The sequence below is a fragment of the Orycteropus afer genome, unplaced genomic scaffold (assembly GCF_000298275.1).
Source record: "Orycteropus afer afer isolate SDZICR_OR568_19922 unplaced genomic scaffold, OryAfe1.0 scaffold00474, whole genome shotgun sequence".
Classification (NCBI taxonomy): domain Eukaryota; kingdom Metazoa; phylum Chordata; class Mammalia; order Tubulidentata; family Orycteropodidae; genus Orycteropus; species Orycteropus afer.
In genome coordinates, this window is record NW_006922061.1 from 1,226,848 (window position 1) to 1,240,862 (window position 14,015).

At 41.1% G+C, this 14,015-nt stretch overlaps 1 protein-coding gene across 1 annotated transcript in view; it reads right to left on the bottom strand.

Annotated features, from left to right (window-relative positions):
* ZNF496 (zinc finger protein 496) overlaps nt 1-12,365 on the bottom strand; it is a 26,341-nt gene extending 13,976 nt beyond the window's left edge. The window contains exons 1-3 of the mRNA XM_007954800.1: nt 11,976-12,365; nt 11,435-11,618; nt 9,563-9,639 (exon numbers count right to left, since the gene is read on the bottom strand). Coding sequence (XP_007952991.1) covers nt 9,563-9,639; nt 11,435-11,618; nt 11,976-12,365 — 651 coding nt within the window. The remainder of the gene's footprint in view (nt 1-9,562; nt 9,640-11,434; nt 11,619-11,975) is intronic.
* Nucleotides 12,366-14,015: the final 1,650 nt, after the last annotated feature.

Below are 14,015 nucleotides of genomic sequence, written 5' to 3' on the forward strand. Positions count from 1 at the left end.
CACACACACACACACACATCTATACATCACAAAAAGGTACACTAGTCACTGTTAAAATTTTTTAAATGTTAAATGTGTTTAAATCACTTCATGGTGGTAAAAATAACCAGTCATATTAGTGGTACATGATAAAATTCAAGGAACAGTTTAATAAATTAATATGGTAATAATGTTGAGAGAAAGCCTTCAAAATCAGCAATGTGGCTTTGGAACAAAGAGACCAATACAAAAGAAAAGTCCAGAAATAAAATACGGTACACGTAAAAATTGAACTACAAAAAAAGAACTGAACACTAATCACTGGGGGAAAAGAAAGATGATTTTTATTCCGTGTGCCTGATATGGTTGGCTGACTATTCAGAAAACCTAAATTCTTATCCTTAATCATAACCATTATAAAAACAAAATACTTAAAGTACCAAAAGAAGAAAAAAAAAAAGTCTTGCAGAATAAAAATTAGAAAAAATTAGAAATGACTGGAAGATTCTCCATATAATATTATAAATACCTACAGTAAGAAAAAAAACATGCATACAATTAAAAGAAAAGTGACAAATTGGAAAAATGTACACTATTTATGAAAACAAAGGTTATTTAAAATAAAAAAGCCCTTATAATACAACTGGAAAAGCCTCTATCCAAATAAAAAAACTGGCCAAGGAAGTAAATATCTAATAAACATATTGGGGTGGGGTGGAGTTCATCCTCACTAGTACATGAAAAAAAAAAAGATCACAAAATACCATTTTCAAGCAACATTTTGATGAAGATTCAAAAGGAAAGGTTATGGATTTTCATCAACAATTTTCATTATACATATAATGTTGCTTCAATACTTTCAACACTACCTTGGCAAAGAGGCCAAAATTCCCATGACTCAGTCAAAGAAAACCCTCCAGAATCTTCAAAAAGGCTACCATAACTAAGCAAAGTTAACAATGTCCAGGATACAAGGTCAGTAAGCAAAAATCAATTGTATATATACTAGTGAAAAACAATTAGAAAATGTTTATATATACATAAACATATATATAAACATGCCATTTATACCAAGTTCAAAAAACATGAAATTCTTATGGAAAGTTTTACAAAACATGTGTATGATCTGTACACTTAAGAATTAAATGAATGGAAAGTTTTAACATGTTTATGGACTAGAGGACTCCATATTGTTAAGATGTCAATTCTTGACAAAATGATCTATAGATTCAGTGCAGTCCCAAACAAAAATTCCAGAAGGCTTTTTTGTAGTAATTGATAAACTGACTGCAAAGTGTATATGAACATGCAAAACACTAGAGTAGCCAAGAGAACTTTGAAAAATAAGAACCAAGTTACAAAATTTACTAAAAAATTGCAGTGGTATTGGCATAAGGATCAAATACAGATCAATATAATAGATGGAACCCAAAGGTCCAAATATATATGGGCAATTGATTTTCAACAAGGGTGCCAGTGTAATTCAGTGGGAAAAGGAAATTCTTCTTTATAATGGTGCTGAAACAACTAATACCAACATGAACAAAATGACCCCTATATCACATACCCTGGGCGTGCAGTGGTTAAAGTAAGCTAAATGAAAGGCCAGCAATTTGAACCCTTCACTGCTCCACACAGAAAGGTGTGGCACTGTGCTCCCACATAGATTTTACAGCCTTGGAAATCCTATCAGGTAGTTCTACTCTGTTCTATAGGGTGGCTATGATTCGGTATCGACTAGACAGCAGTGTGGAATACCTCATACCATACCCCCTTCCCCGCAAAATAATCTAAAATTAACCATAGACATAAATGTAAAACTTCAAACTATAAAACTTCTAGAAGATATAAACACAGGAGAAAATCTTTGTGACCATGGGGTAGACAAAGGTCTGTTAAAAAACAAAAACCCAAACTCACTGCTGTCAAGTCAGATCCAACTCATAGCGACCCCTCCTTGGGATTCCAGGGCAGTATCACTATGGAAGTAGATTGCCCAACCTTCCTTCTGAGGAATGGCTGGTGGGTTTGAACTGCCAGACTTCTGGTTAGCAGTCAAATGCCTTAGGCACTATGCCACAAGAGCTCCCAAAGGTCTGTTAGGTAGGCATTTAAAAAAAAAAAAAAAAGCATAAACCACAAAACAAAAACTGATCAATTCAAGTTTTTGAAAATTAAAGATGTCTAGTCTTCAAAATACACAATTAAACAATGAAAAGGCAACCCAGACAGGCAGAAAATATTCCTAATACATATCTGACAAAGGATTTTTACTCAGGAAATATGTGTGTGTGTGTGTGTGTGTGTGTGTCTGTATCTTCTTAAAACACAGTAAGAAAAACCCACTGCCATCGAGTTGATTCTGACTCACAGAGACACTACAGGGCAGAACTGCCTCATAGGGTTTCCAAGGTTATAAATTTTTACAGAAGCAGACTGCCTCTTCATTCTCCCATGGAACATCTGGTGGATTCAAACTGCTGACCTTTTGGTTAGCAGCCAAATGCTTTACCCACTGCATCACCAGAGCTCCCATACGATAAGCAACTCAATAAAGAAATAAACCAAAACGCACTGACATCAAGTCGAACGCAACTCATAGTGACCCCTCCTTGAGTTTCCGAGGTGGTATCACTACGGAAGTAGATTGCCCAACCTTCCTTCTGAGGAGGGGCTGGTGGGTTTGAATTGCCAGCCTTCTGGTTAGCAGTCAAATGCCTTAGGCATGACGGTACCAGAGCTCCTCAATAAAGTAGAGAGTAGAAAAGATTTGGACACTTCACAAAATAAGATGTATAAATGTATGTGAAAAGATGCACAATTTCATTAGTCAAAAGAGAAATGAAAATTAAAACCACAATGAGATATCCACTTTAATGGCCAAATTTGTGGTTGTTAAAAGATAATACCAAGAGTTGGTGAAGACATGGGGCAACTGGAACTCTCCTTCATTGCTGTTATTGTTATGTGCTGTCGAGTCGGACCGGACTCATAGAGACCCCTCCTTGGGTTTCTGAGGCAGTATCACTACGGAAGTAGATTGCCGTAGGTACTATGCTACGAGAGCTCCTTGCCAGTGGGAGTATAAAGCGATAAAACTACTCTAGCAAACAGCAGTTTCTCATATAATTCATCGTATGACCTAACCATTCCACTCCTAGGTAATTATCTAAGAGACATGAAAACATACCTCCACAAAAAGACTTATTCATAGAAACTTTGTTTATAATAGCCAAAACTGGAAGTGACTCAAATGTTCATCGACCTGATAAACAAATTGTGATATATTTGTACAACGGAATACTACTCAGCATTAAAAAGGAAGGAACTACTGATATGTGCAACATGAAGAAAGCTCAAGTCACTGTGCTAAGTAAGAGAAGCCAGCTAGGCATAAAAGATCATACTGTATGATTCCATTTATATGAAATTTTAGAACAAGAAAAACTAATGTATAGTGACAGAAACGGAGATGAGTCATTGCCCATGGCTGGGGGCATGGCTTCACTGCAAAGGGCACAAGGGAACTATCAGGGTGATAGAAATGTTCTTATCTCAATTGAGGTGCTTGCTGCAATGAGTATATACATTTGTCAAAAACTCTAAACTTTGCACTTAAAACTGTTGTTAGTTGCTGTCAAGTCAATTCTGACTCATGGCAACTCCATGTGTGCAGAGTGTAACTACACTCCATAGCATTTTCAAAGCAGAACACCTTATTCAATTGATCAATGCTAACATGACCCTTTTGAAGCAACTCTGAGTGGGTTCAAACTCCCAACGTTTTGGCTAGTAGTTGAACACTTAACCATTTGTGCATTTAGGTGTACGGTATTGTATACAACCTAAAGTTCAAAAATAGATTTTAATAAGCAAAAAATGTGGAGACAATTTTCAATCATTTGGATGGAGATTAAAAAAAATGTTAATTTAAAAAATAAAGAGCTACTCAATGATTACACATAAAAATGTCATGTTAAAAATAATTTTAAAACCTTATCCAACTGATAGAAGCTGATATGATCAACAATGGAACACTGAAGGACAGGGGATTTGGAAATTCTTTGTACTATTCTTACAATCTTCTCCAATCTTGATATTAATTCCAAATAAAAAGTTAAAAATAAAAGAACAAATAAAATACTTCAAAATTTCCAAACCTGAATCAGGGGTTTGGAACGAGGCTCCTGAAACTTGCATGTGCATAGGACTCACCTGGGCTAAAAAAGTATATTATGATCCAGTAGGTCTGAGGTGGAGCCTGAGAGTGCATCTGAACAAGCCTCATAGTGCCACTATGAAGAATTGTTGAGGGTGAAGTCTGTTCTCTCAAGACAGGTTCCACACAGGGAACACAAGGGCCTCATGTAACCACTGAATCTTCTTACAAGGGCTTGCAGGAAAGACATTAATTTTGATGAAGACCAGTCTCTTAATGAGGAAAAACTGTAATTGCTACTGTTGATAAAGTGTGAAAGAAGCCAGTAGTCTTACACAGTGCTGGGTGGTGTGGTAGTTTTTTGAAGGAAAAACTGGGGATATGTATCAAGAGATTTGGATATTTGTTCCCTTTAACCCAGTAACTCTCTTCTGAGAATCCACCCAAAATTGGAAATAGGAACAAAGCTTAGCGTGCAAAGACAGTCACTACACTGGTGAAAGCCAGCAGCCTGCTGCACTGCCTGCTGATCTTGGGTTCATCAGCCCCTGCAGCTGTGTGAGTAAAGAGAAGCCTCCAGCTTGATGTCTGACTTAAGGACTTGTGACTTGCCAGCTTCTATAACTGCGTGAGCCATCTCTTCAAGATAAATTTCTTTCTCTCTTTCTCTCTCTCCATAACAAACCCAAGGAGGGGTCGCTATGAGTCAGATCTGACTTGACAGCAGTGCGTTTGTTTTGGTTTTGGTATAGTCATTAAAGAAACAGACTTATAATTAAAATACCACCCTTTCCCAATCTCTAGAGGTCCATATGGCTTCACTGTGGCTTCACATATGACTGCTACAAAATATTTAAAGAAGAATTCAGACCAATTCTACATAATCTCTTTGAGAAAATAAATGAGGAGCGGGCACTTCCAATTCATTTTATAAAATCAGTATTAGCTTGATACCAAAACTAACAAAGATGACATAGAAAAAGAAAAACATAGATCAATTATCCTTCATTAATACAGATGCAAAAATCTTTAATAAAATATTAGCAAATAGAGTTCTGCAATATATACATAGCATCTCACACCCTGACAAAGTGGGGTTTATTCCACTGCTGCAACGCTGGTTCTGATTCAATATGCAAAAGTCAAACAATGTAATCCATCATATTAATTAGCTAAACAATAAAAATCACATAATCATATCAATTGATGCAGACAAAACATTCGACAAAAGTTCACACCTACTCATGATAAAATTTCTCAGAAAAATGGGAATAAAGGGGAACTTCCTCAACTGGACACATCTAATTAAAAAACCATACAGGTAACAGTTTATTTACTAGTGAAAGACTATATGCTTTCCCCTTATGATTGGGAACAAGGCAAGGACATATGCGTCTCCTCTGATATTAACCATAGCATTGGAAGTTTTGAGTCAATAAAATTAGGCCAGAAAAGGAAATAAAAATCTACAGATAGAAAAGAAAGAGACAGACTTTTTCAGATGAACCAGTTGTCATTGAATTGATTGCGACTCATGGAGACTGCACACATACTTGACTGCTAACTGAAAGTGTGGAGGTTCAAGTCCACCCAGAGCCTGCTCAGAAAAAAGGGTTGAGGATCTACTTCAAAAAAATATGCCACTGAGTACTCTCTGGAGCACAGTTTTACTCTGGCACACGTGAGATCACCAGAGTTGGGACTGAATTGAAGGCAACTGGTGTATTTGCAGATGTCCACACTGAAAATTCCACAAAAATCTAGAGCTAATCCTAAAACTAATATGTGAACTCAGCAACACTGCAGAATTCAAAATAAGCATTCCAAATCAATTATTTCTATGTATATTGACACAAAAGTTAAAAATGCAATATCATTTATAACTGCTCAAAGAAATAAAAAATGCAAGCATAAATTTAACAAAATATACACAGGATTTGTATGCTGACACCATTCAATATTGAGTAAAGAAATCAAATAAGAAACAAATAAATGGAAAGACAAATTGTATTCACAAATTGAAAAACTCAGCAAAAATCCCCAAATTGATATTCAGGTTTAATAAAACTCTCGTCAAAATCCTAGTGAGATTTCTTTTCTTTTTTTTTTTTTTTGCAGAAATAGACAAGCTTACTATAAAACTCACACAGAAAGGCAAAAGGACTGAAATAATTTTGAAAAGGATAAAGAGAGAGGAATCAGTCTACTCAATTTGAAGACTTAGTACACGGCTACAGTAATCGAGTCTGTATGGTATTAACAGAGGGACAGACAGACAAACAGATCAATTTAACAGAATACAGACAGACCCCACACAAACGTTTATTTTTGACAAAGGTGCAAAAACAACTTAATGGAAGAATGACAGCCTTTCAACAAATGATGCCATAGCAACTGGATATCCACAGGCAAAAAAAAAAAAAAAAAGTTCAAGTTTTATATCTTACAAAAAAATTAACTTAAATGGGTCAGAGACTTAAAAACTGTAAAACTTTTAGAAAAAAACATGGTACAACAGTATCTATGCAAAGAGTTCTTAGACTTGACACCAAAAGCATGACGCTTAAAAGGAAAAACTGATAAGCTAGTCTTAATCTAAATTAAAAACTTCTGCTGTATTGGAGATCTATCTTATTAAGGGGGATGAAAAAACAAGCTAAAGACTAGGAGAAAGCAATTGCAAACCACATAACCTACAAAAGACAAGTATCTAAAATATATAAAGAGCTCTTAAAACTCAACAGTAAAAAGGAAAATGGTCCAATTAGAACATGGCCAAAAGACATGAAGAAACATTTCACCAGAGGACACACAGATGGCAAATGAGCCCATGAAAAGATGTTTAATGTCATTAGCCATCAGGTAAATATTAATTTAAACTACAATAAGACATCACTATTCACTCATCAAAACCGCTAACATAAAAATAGTGACAACATCAAACACTAGGGAGGATGCAGAGGCTGTGAATCATTCATACATCACTGGTGGGAAAGTAAAATGGTACAGTTACTGTGGAAAAGGATACAGCAGGTTCTTACAAAACTATGTGCTTATCATACAATCCAATAATTGCACTCCTGGGCATTTATCCCTGAGAAACCAAGACTTAGTTCCACACAAAAACCTCTACAGAAATGTTTGTTGTTGTTGTTATGTGCCGTTGAGTTGGCCATGACTCATAGTGACCCCTCCTTGGGTTTCTGAGGCAGTATCACTACAGAAGTAGGACTGCCCAACCTTCCTTCCGAGGAGTGGCTGGTGGGTTTGAACCGCCAGCCTTTTGGTTAGCAGCCAAGTGCCTTAGGCACTATGGTACCAGAGCTCCCAGAAATGTTTATAGCAGCTTTATTCATAAATGTCCCCAAACCGCAAACCACCCAGATCCCCTTCAATGGGTGAATGGTTAAACAAACTAGTACATCCATATCATGGAATACTACTAAAATATCAAAAGAAACAAAGTATCAGTACATGGTACAACCTGAATGAATCTCCAAAGAATTATGCTGAGTGGAAAAAAGCCAACTTCCAAAGGTTACATACCACATGAATCCATTTATCTGATATTCTTGAAATGATAATATAATTGAGATGAAGGACAGGTTACTGGTTGCCAGAGGTAAGGGAGGGAATGGAGGCAGGAGAGAAGTAGGTGTGGGTATAAAAGGGCAACAGAAGGCAGCTTCTGGTGAAGAAAATGTTCTGTATCTTGGCTGTATCAATGTCAAAATCCTGGCTGTGACAGTGTATTAGTTTTACAAGATGTTACTTGTAAACTGGGGGAAATTAGGAGCTCTGGTAGCATAGTGCATAAGGCACTTGACTGCTAACCAGAAGGCTGGTGGTTCAAATCCACCAACCACTCCTCGGAAGGAAGGTTTGGCAATCTACTTTGGTAGTGATACTGCCTCAGAAACCCAAGGAGGAGTCGCTATGAGTCAGGTCCGACTCAACGGCACATAACAACAATATCACTGGGGGAAATTACGTAAAGAGTACAAAGGATCTTTCTGGCTTATTTCTTCCAGCTGCGTGTGAATCCTTAATTATCTGAAAATAAAAAGTTGAATTAAAAAACAAACTGAAAAAAAAAAAATCTTCATGAGGGTGACTTTTAGTGCACTGCGCAGAAACTATGTCGTCAGTGGTGTGACAAAATACCACTAATTTATTAAAATGTATGCACTCTCTCACTATGTGCAAGGCCTTTACTAGAAGTTGGAAGAACCAAACCTCATAGATACGTCCAGAATCTCAGTACCCTCTTGCATGTTGTACCAATGAAAGGTCTTCATCTTTAGTAAGAAAAACAAGCATTTCTTCACTTTTGGGTTCAACAACTATCATGTTACACACCATTCAGCATACTGTAGGTGCTGAAACACATGTTGTGAGCAGTGGTGCCCAAGTGTGAGCCAGCTTTTCTTGGAGCAGCACAAGACACCTCCCACTTCAAGTAACTAATTGACTCTTAACCAGGTCTAGTCCGGCCCATTTTCCCAACTTTAAAGTCATGTCAAATGCACTGGCTGAGAGCAAGCTGTTCTTTTTCCTACAATCCTCTGAGCTGTGTTTGTTGAGTGTTTTCTATGCTTCAGGAAGCCTTCTGTCTGCTGAATAACAATAATTAACAAGATTCCATACCATCATGAAGCCCACATTCTAGTGGGAAGAGATGATGTTTTAATAACTAAATATCATACCAGGCTGTAGAAGGTGTTAGGAAGAAAGATGAAGGGGAGACAGCAGAAAACCAGGGTCTAAGGCAGCATCTAGAAACAGGTAAGTGAGAGCACCTGCAGGTACTAGCTCACCATCCCCCCAGAACACCTGCCTGGGGCCTTGTACAGAAAGACAAAACGAAAAATGTCAAAAGAAATTCTCAAAATCTCACCCATGTTGTTTGATAATAGTGCAATGGACTATTTTATTTTCCTTCTATTTCCCAACATTTCTGAAATATAGTCATAACTAGGATTCCTACTTAAAAAACTCCCCATGAAGTACAAGAGTGAAGAGTCTCCCTTTTTCTCAAGAGGAGATCCCTCGGGTGCAGAGAGGCATATCCACAGGGACTTGGATTTATTAAAACATATGCACTCTCTCACTATGTGCAAGGCCTTTACTAGAGTTGGTAGGGTTGGCTGTAAAACCAGGATGTGGACATTTGTTTTCTGCAATGACTATCTACACAAGGCTGAAAAGTAGACTCACAGTGAGAAGCTCAGATTAGGTAGTTAGGAGGAGGGATGGGGATATCCCGTAAGTTCACATCCTTCTGTTTTTCTGGGCTAGGGCTGGACAGTCTGTGTGACAGACAACAAGCTGGCTGGGGTCCTGGGAAAGCTGCTCTGAAGGGAGATGCAAGGTTTAGAGAAAGATGAACACGAGTTTTCAAGGGCTCTTGCAGAACGCACTCACCGGAGGCAGCTGAAAGGCAGTCACCTGCTGTGTGTCCCTCAAACTCTCTTCCTGAAGAAGGGAAGGGTCTTGTGAAACTGAAAGAGATGGGAAAAGGATGTTCCAAAGGGGCCAGGTCTTGTCCTGGCACCTCTCTAGCTCCCTAGGGTCCTCTGCATTTCAGTTTTATTGGGTGAGGAAGTCATAAGAGGCAACAGGCAGCCATCTCATAGAACTTTTAATAAAATCCTAGGTCTTCTCCTTCTTGCAAAATGAGGATTATGAGATAATGCATGTGAAAAGCACTTCACAACCACAGGGAGGTCTGTTAGTTTTTCAGATACAGTATTATGGGCTTTGAAAGGGAATGGTGCTATTGTTGTTAGCTGCCATTGATTCCAACTCATGGTGATACCATGTGTACAGAGCAGAACAGCTCCATAGGGCTTTCAAAGATGTGAATTTCAGAAGCAGATCGCTAGGCCTGTCTTCCAAAGCACCTCTGGGTGGGTTCCAACCACCAACCTTTTGGCTGGTAGTCAAGCACTTAACTGTTTGCACCATGCAGTGATGCTTTAAAAGAGAATACTCAAGTCAAATTGGCTTTGCCAGTAATTAGCTATGTGACTGTCTGCAGGTTCAGAGACTTGTTTCATCATCTGCAATATGAGAGCTATAAAGTTCAAAACTCTATGGCATCAAGGTATCAGTAAGGCTTTGTTGTCAGTGAGAGCTATCATGAGATGCCAGTGGCATACAAGAAAGTAGTTTATATATCATAAAGCTACGTAAAAAAGATTGTTATCACTAGTAGGTGCTTCTGGAAGATCATTGGTTCCAACACCCTAACTACCATCACACAAAACTGTACAGAATGTGGCTTTGGGACCAGCTTTTGGATCATCTTACCCTGCCTTATTTTTAGCTTCCAAATAGTCTTAAGGGATTGTAGGGCATCTACCATGTTCTAATATGATTTATCTCTCCTTATTGGCATAGATTTCTTACTTGGACAGGAAATAATAAGCTAAGAACCTGGTAAACAGCACAGGCATGTAAGAATGAGCCTTCCATTTCAAAAGATATTCCTTTCACAAAATGAACATTGGAAAGCTGCACTATAATCTCCCAGCTTAGAGAAAACTCCAAGGTCATGTGCTAAATTTGTGCCAAAACTGAGAGAAGCCAGTGTCCCTGACCTTTCTGCCTCAAGTGCAAAGCCTTTAGGAAATAACAGGTGCTTGAGTAGTTATTTGGAGCAAGGGGTTGGGCCCAGGAGCTGACACAGCTGGCAGTGAAATGCCTGGTGGGACTATGGAAGGCAACCTCTTCACTCTGCTGCTAGAAGCTCAGGTTGGGGAGAAGGCTATGTTGCCTGATCCTCACCTTCTTCTGAGGTACGAACTATATAGTTTCACTCCACCTTCTGCCATGATAAATGAATAATGGGACACTTGACAGATTACTTTGGGAAGCTTTTAGGCCATAAATGAAATAATTTAAGAATGTTGGCTGTCAGCTAGTTTTTTGGGAAATGAAGTTCAGAGAGACAAGTAGGCATGTCCTTGGTCATGTGGTTCTACCTGGGCTTCCCCCAAAACAACAACACACACAGAGGTAGGGCTGGCACATCATCAGCGATGCTTATTTACAGAAGAGTTCCCTCCTGAAGGATCTAGCACAGTCAAGACACGCTGATTCTGATTCAATTGCTCCAGGGTAAGGCCCAAACTTGGATAATGGCTCACAAATTACCCAGGGACTGGACAGAACCAGAGATCCAAATAATCATCTCCATGACATCATTCAGAACACCACCACTCCTTGCAGGACTCTGCTGAAAGCACAGGATGCCCCAACCCACTCCTCACCTCACTCCCACAGGCTCTATACCTGGGTCTCCGCTGAGCTGCCCTGGTGATCGGCTTGGGAGTCCAGTATCTTCCGCAAGGGGTATGGGCTGGGTATCCTGGCTCTTTGCAAGGTCACCCTGGGGCTCTGTGGGCAGTCGATCCTGCTCCTGGTCTGGATGGCCATCCCCATCATCGATCACCACGGGGTCTTCACAGTGTTTAAGCTACAATCTCAGAGAGAGCTTTTCAGTTGGAGAGGTCCCTTACCAGGGGTGGAGCTGGCTCTGCTCTGCAAGGGGCTGGGCAAGCTCCCTCCCTCCCCTAAGCATGCTGACCATCAACCCCACAGCTGACCACCAGAGAAACTCAGCTCAGCCCATAAGCAGACACAAATGAGTACCACATTAGGAACTTTGGGGAAAGAAATCTGCTTTCTTGGGAAACCACTGTCTAGTCTGGGCCTAACCAAGGTACATAGTGGTAGAGAGAATTCCACAGCCTTGGTCAGGGACTGGTTAACCCCATCAGCATACCAACTTCCAACCCCACTCTCTGCCCCAACTACCACCCCCTCTGCTCACCCACTGCCAGGGTCTCCCCGGCTCCCGCTCCAGTGTCTCCACTGCAGCTACAGCCTGCTCGCCATTCTCGGGTTCTTGGGCCCGCACCCAGCTCTGGATCTCCCGAGGCAGGATGGCCAAGAACTGTTCCAGCACCAGCAGCTCCAAGATCTGCTCCTTGGTGTGCCTCTCAGGCCGCAGCCAGCCTCGGCACAGGTCCCAGAGGCGGTGCAGGGCCTCCCGGGGACCCGCCGCCTCCTGGTAGCGGAAGCGGCGGAAGAGGCGGCGGGAGGACTCTGGACTGGGGAGCTCTCCTTGGGGGCTAGGTTTCTCTCCAGGTGGGCTCCTCATTTTCCTGGGCTCCTCACTTTCCTTCGGAGCCAAGACTCGGGGGCACAGGGCTGTGGGCATGATGGGATTTGATGGGGGTCAGCGGCAGAAGACGACCCTATTTCCAAACAGAAATTGCTGGCTTCAATGTTCTGGTCTCCTGCATTAGTTGTTGGGGGTGCTGATGGGGAAACTGACAGTAGCCCACAGAGACCAGCCCTTTGGAGAAGCCTTGGGATTTCTAAGTGAGGGATGTGTGACTGTTCCTTATGCAGAAGAACAGGAAAAAACCCCTCCACCCCACCAGCCAAAACCCATTTTAATATCACTGTGTGTGTGTTCCCCTAGCTAGATAAACAGAGCAATGAGGCAGGGTGTCCCAAGAAAAGCAATGGCATTTCCATGTGACCTGGCCTTCCAAGCATCCCAGAGGACCGAGGGGGCTGCATGCAAGAGAGAGACATTAAGGCTCTCTGGTACCTTCAGTGGCCAGGTCCTCTTGGAGAGGACCCGAGATGGACGTGTCAGAGCAGGCTGCTATCTTGAGGCTGCAGGGCAGAAGTCACCGTCCTTGGTCTGTAGACCTTTACAAACTGAACTGGAAAGATACAGACAGACATGCAAGGGAGGAGCCTTTAAAACACAATGAGGTTCAAAAAACCCACCCTGCTGACAGCTAAGGGCCAGGCATCCATGCTCAGTGCTGGGCACATCTGAGAGCCAGAATCAGCCACACTCAGTGGAGCCTACACTGGAATGTAAGGGATGAAGCAGGCAGCCAAGATGACCAGACGAGAGATCACAAGAGTCATAAGAGAGCCACAGACTGTGCTTACCAGAGAGAAATGCTTTTGGACCAGCCTGCAGCCTAACTCATTTGAATGTCTGACGACAAACTTTTATCATTCACTGAAAAGTGCTCTGACCTTCAACTTTGATCTCCACCTCCTTGTCTACCCTTGTCCTTTTCAAACCAGGGCAAACTGCACAACCTTCATATCCCTTCTTTAGGCACAGCTCAAATGCCAGCTCTCAGATCGTGAACCACACCTACTTCCACATCCACACAGAGAGTGGAAGACAACAGTCCCTACACTTCCTACAACACATAGGAGGCTGGTGTGCACATGGACCCAGTAAACCCAACCAAGGTGGTATAAGAGACTGTCAGTTATAACACACTGTCACTGACTCAGACTACAGGGGTAGGGGCCAGAGGAACAAGCCATCTGGTTAATGGTTTGCAGGCAGCCACAACCAGAGACTGGAGTCCCCCAGGATGGCAGCACAAGGAAAGATGCAAGGAAATTCAAGGACAAATAAAGACTTACACAGTCCTCCCTCCTCTACCAGGCCAATCACTCACCCTTCATGTCTTCACCTGTGTAAGGTGCCTGGTGCACAGAAAATATATCATCCAGCCTCTTACATAGCCTCCCTTGTCAGCTAGTATCATGGTGGGGAGTGGGACGGACCTCACTACCTTTCACAAGACAAGTGAGGCCAGAAGAGTGACAAAGTAACTGAGTGGCAGTTAGAAAAACCAAGCCTCTGGACTCTCTTGCTTTCTAACCTGAAAACAAGGATAAATTGGCATAAGAGGACGCAGAAGGCCTTAAGCTGAACATATTATCAGTTCCCCCCACCACTGGATTCCCTCCAGAGTCAGCAGCCCAGTTTGATTCCCACCAGGTTCATCCTAAAGCAGCTCCTTATCCCCACACTTCCCTT